This window comes from Theropithecus gelada, chromosome 13 (genome assembly GCF_003255815.1).
Source record: "Theropithecus gelada isolate Dixy chromosome 13, Tgel_1.0, whole genome shotgun sequence".
In the NCBI taxonomy this organism is placed as follows: Eukaryota; Metazoa; Chordata; class Mammalia; order Primates; family Cercopithecidae; genus Theropithecus; species Theropithecus gelada.
The window spans coordinates 2,851,641-2,857,044 of record NC_037681.1 but is presented as its reverse complement, the minus strand read 5'-3'; the positions used below and the strand labels follow the sequence as shown (position 1 = coordinate 2,857,044).

General features: G+C 40.8%; 1 gene segment (V, D, J or C); it reads left to right on the top strand.

The window, feature by feature from the left end:
* Positions 1-2,843: 2,843 nt before the first annotated feature.
* LOC112604954 lies at positions 2,844-3,346 on the top strand. The segment is given in 2 exon segments: positions 2,844-2,898; positions 3,024-3,346. Coding segments are annotated over 2 exon segments (378 nt in total).
* Positions 3,347-5,404: the final 2,058 nt, after the last annotated feature.

Here is a 5,404-nt window from a genome sequence, read left to right as displayed (position 1 = left end):
ACATAGACTGAATTCCTCTGGGCTGTTCCATCTGAGAGATGACGAAGCTGGGGTATGTGTACACCTCATCCTGTCCTCACTGATTGTGAGCTGTCTCTCTTGTTCTATTTCAAGCTGCTATAACACATTCCTTGTCACTGTGTAATTCATAAGGAACAGAAATTTATTTTCTCACACTTCTGGAGAATGGGGAAATTTAAGATCAACGCATGGGCCGGTTAAGGTCTGCTTTCTTTGCTTTCAAGATGATGTCTGAAGTTTTGAGTTCTTCAAAGGAAGGAAGGCCATGTCTTAACATGACACACGAGCAGGAGAGAGAGAGAGAGAGAGAGAGAGAGAGAGAGAGATCCCAGCCCTACAATTTCTGTTTATAGTGGCATTAATGTATTCCACTAGAGGGCTCCACCCTGATGACCTAAACACATCCCAGTAGGCCCCACCTGGCAATACCATTACACTGAGAATTAACTTTACAACAGATGGATTCTGGAGGACACAGGGAAAGCATAGAAATTGCCTAAGAGATACCCATTCCTGGCCATTTGGTCAGCAATGTATGCAGGCAGAGTTCTCTGCCGAAGACTGTAAAGAACATAAGACATGTATATTGCCATTGGAAGTGAGCAGAGGTACAGCAAAGGGAAAGCCCTAGACTACAGATGGGGACTCCTACATTCATCCTGGTACAGTTAACCCTTGAATATCTTGGGTCTGAAATTTGCAGATCCACTTATATTTCTTCTCTGTGAGTCACCTATGAGCAAGCACTTAATAAGTAGTAAATATATTTTCTCCTTTTTATAATTTTCTTAATAACATTTTTTTCTTTAGCATACTTTATTGGAATAACAGAGTATATAATATAAATAACTTTTAAAAAAGTGTTAATCAACTATTTATTTTATCACTACGACTAGCAGTCAAAATAAGCTATTAGTACTTAAGCTAGAAATGCAAAAGTTCTACACAGGTTTTCAACTGCACCAGTGCTCAGTGTCCCAACTTCCACATTGTTCAGGGATCAACGGCCCTTTCAGTCTGTAGCTGCATCTCTCTGGAACAGCATCTTGGCAGGTGGGTTGCAAGTAAAGGAATCCAGAAAATAATATCTCAAACTGTGCTGCATTGGTATGATGATTATGTAAAACCAAAGGCATTTAAAAAGCAGTAAATGCACAAAAACCCTTTTCCTGAACATCCCTTATCTGCCGAAAAGCAATTGTCAAGAAAATTCTTCCTGAGAATTTTTATATCAGGGAAGATTAACACAAAAGAGAAATCTAAAATAGAAGAGACTGGGAATTGATACTTTATCCAGACAGGCTATTACCTGTTCTTTTGAGGATGCACTTCTGTTCTCATCTATTCTCTCCAAGTTGCCTACACTTCCCAATTCCCTGTTTCCTAGAAAGGAAATATGAACAACTGGATCCCACTGAGTTATCTGGGTAATCGTCCTACTATGATATCCTGCTGCACTGCAAATGAATTTTGTTTGCCTTTTCTTTTACTAATCTTCCTTTTGTCAGTTTATTTATTTTGTCAGTTTATTTAGAGTACAAATGAACCATTCTTCCTTTCTTGCAATATAACCAAATCCCTTAAAATTCTGGTGGCTTACAAAGCTGCAGGAAGGTTTGTGCATGGGATTTGCAGGAAGGGAGGAAGCACTGTGATTTGGCTCACCAAGTCAGGCATCAGTAAAATTTTGTACAGTCCTAGGCTGCAGCCCACTGATGCTGATATAGTTGGATCCACTTCCCCTGCTACTGAGCCAGGCTGGGACATTTTTGGTCACATTAGAAATGTGCGATATAACAACTGCAAATCATTTCCAGTTTCATTTGGATCAAACTCCTTTCTCCATGTACATAGGCAATTGCTTGATAAGAGATTCAGTGTCTCTTTCCTAAAAATGTTAACAGGGTCGCTGGTGTTTGGGTCATGGTGATGTCCCAATCACTGATGAAATGTAAAAGAGGAAAGTGGCATTGATGGTGCATGGCAGGGACATGCTCCATACAGTGGTCACCCTCACTAAGAGAGAAGAACTTTGGGAAATAATACTCAATGGCAGAAAAGAAGGTAGACTATGGAGGAGCCCAAAACAAGAATAAGGTGCAGCCCATTTAGTCTCCGGGTACTATAGAGACCTGCAGCTTGGTGGATCTAATGGTGGATCTGCGAGTGCGGCATTCATTGAGGAAACATGGTATCATCTCTGTGCATCTGCAGTAAACTGCTTGATCTTATAGTGGTAAGAACAATGGCATAACACCATTTGCTTGATTCTTAACGAACATACATAGCATCATGTCAATAAATTTTAGTTTGTTTTTTTTTTTATAAAGGAGCAATATTAAACTCACAGAAATGTTGCAAGTATAGGACAAACTAACCCCTACCCTAACCGGTGTCTAATGAGAGTCTTTTGAAGACCTGAGATCCATACCATTTAACATTTTACTATGTATTTCCTACAAACAAGAATATTCTCCTAAATAATCCCCATATACCAATGAAATACATACTCCATCAACTCCTGAGGAATATTTCAAATTGTAAAAAAAAAAAAAAACCTAAAAAACGTCTCTCATGACAAAATAGTCCCCAGTGGAAACACATTCTCTGCCAACAAACTTGTGCTACCCTGGTCTTACCTGGAACACCTGGGGACACTGAGCTGGTGCTGAGTTACTCTGATGAGCCAGCCCTGCAGCTGTGCCCAGTCTGCCCCATCCCCTGCTCATTTGCATGTTCTGAGAGCACATCCTCCTGCCCTGAAGACTTCTTAATAGGCTGGTTACACTTTGTGCAGGAGTCAGACACAGTCAGGACACAGCATGGACATGATGGCTCCCGCTCATCTCCTAGGGCTCCTGCTGCTCTGGCTCCCAGGTAAGGAAGGAGAACACTAGGAATTTACTCAGCCCAGTGTGCTCAGTACAACCTGGCTCTTCAGGGAACTTCTCTTACAACGTGATTAGTTGTGTGGACATTTACTTTTATGTCTCCAATCTCAGGTGCCAGATGTGACATCCAGATGACCCAGTCTCCATCCTCCCTGTCTGCATCTGTAGGAGACAGAGTCACCATCACTTGCCGGGCAAGTCAGGGCATTAGCAATTATTTAAATTGGTTTCAGCAGAAACCAGGGAAAGCCCCTAAGCTCCTGATCTATGATGCAACCACTTTGCAAAGTGGGGTCCCATCAAGGTTCAGCGGCAGTGGATCTGGGACAGAATTCACTCTCACCATCAGCAGCCTGCAGCCTGAAGATTTCGCAGCTTATTACTGTCTACAGCATAATAGTTATCCTCCCACAGTGTTACACACCCGAACATAAACCCCCAGGGAAGCAGATGTGTGAGGCTGGGCTGCCCCAGCTGCTCCTCCTGATGCCTCCATGGGCTGAGAGTGTTCCTCAGATGCAGCCACACTCTGATGGTGTTGGTAGAGAAGCACATGAAGTCACCTCTGCATCCCAATTTCCTTTTTTTTTTTCTCAGCCCCGACTACACAGACATAACAGTGCCTCTGCTGATTTAATGAAGACAGAGATCATGACACCTGAGGAGTCTAGTTTATGGCTTCAGTTGGAATTCATATAACAGAGAAGAAGCCACTATAGATATTCTAAGCAGGAATTGTCTTAATACAGAGAATTAGAGTCTAAACTATTGAAGTCTAAACAAAATGTAGAGATGAATCTCTAAATTTAATGTTTTATTTGCTAAAAATTTTTTGCCAAATGGGGCATACAGGAAAACTCAATGGTCTGCAGTATGTTGGAAGAACAAAGAGTTTTATGAAAAAGGAAAATTGTTACCTATCATTCTTTGAGAAATTTTATTGGCTCTAGTAAGAGTTGGGACCTGGCAAGATCAGACTGGCAAGCAGTGGTGGACAAACTGAATCCTAGAATTACATTCAGTTATCTCAGAAGTTGTGGGTAAATTTGATTTCAGTTTACAATAAGTCAAAGCAGTGAAGTTGCAGACAATTTTGTTACTGAAATGCCTGGGATTCAGTGAAGATCCTGCTGCTCACCACACAGATAGCTGATCACTAAGACAACAAGTATTGCCAAGAACAGGCGTTAATCAGGTGCTGCAGCCGAGGAGATGGGACACCATTGGTAGTATATATAGTACTAATACTTAAGTAGTATATACTACCATTAGTGGTATATGTAGTACTAATACCTAAGTGTGCTTATTCTATTATATATGCAATATATGCCTGTTTGTAAAATTATTATCTAAATTGAATATATTTGAATAATTTTTGTTACATTCTATAAAAATTATATTTTGGACCACACATAGTTCATACTCTTGCTGCAGAAAATTTATGTGTAGCCTTTATTTTTAAAACTCTATCAAATGATTGTCCTTACCCAAAAACATTTTCCAACCCAGTAGGGCTCCAAGGGTATCAAATGTTGACTAAAGTTGAATATTAACCATCGCAGCCTATGAAACTCTCCATTATGTTCATGCCCACAATGATGATATGCCAAATAGAGTTCTTACAACAATGGATGCTGGATGGAGTCACATCAGTGCCATTGTCAAGGAAGCCCTGGAAATGTAAAAATCATAACAGTGGGTAAACTGCAAGGATTACATCGGATAATCACATTGGAAAGAGAAGAACATTTTAATGATATTGGCTGTTGGTTTTGACAGATCATCAGGCCTTAAAAGAAATGCAACAGGATGATTACAGACAAAGCCATTCTGGAAGAGCTATGACTAGATGTTTTAAAAATGAGCCATAATCCAAAAAAAAAAATGCTCTCCAAGTGAATATTAGTCAAAATGCCATTAATGAGCAGCGGCTTTTAATAATGATGATGATTCAACACATGGACTTCAATCAATCACCTTTCCCAGCTTTCCCAGGGAATCTCCTGAACCAATGTTATGGAAGTCCCTGTGGGGACTCAATAATATGAGTTTCCCCCAGCTGAGACTTAGAGTGCTACTGGCTCTTCTGAACATCTAATTTGCCAAGAAGAATGACCCCTCCTGAACCTCTCACATTGTACCACAAATCAGGGCTCAGACTAACAGCTGATGTCAGGTGATTCTAGTGTCATTGGGTGTCCCAGAGTCACTTCAGGACACAAAAGTTTCCTGAAGCAGCCACCAGTTGTGCCTCTTTTGAATGACAACTCCTTGCTTACTGTAGGAAACTGATAGGGCTGAGTATCTCAGAGCTAGAGCACCAGGCATGACACTGCTACCTTAACTAGCCATTCTCACTTTGGTGCCTACGAACACAATCAATAAAACTGGACAGGCCCAACAGATCCAAATTATTAAATGGAAATGGTACAGTCAGAATCAGCCCTAACCAGGATCTCAGAGGACCCATGTGCCCCGTGAACAAATGGCAA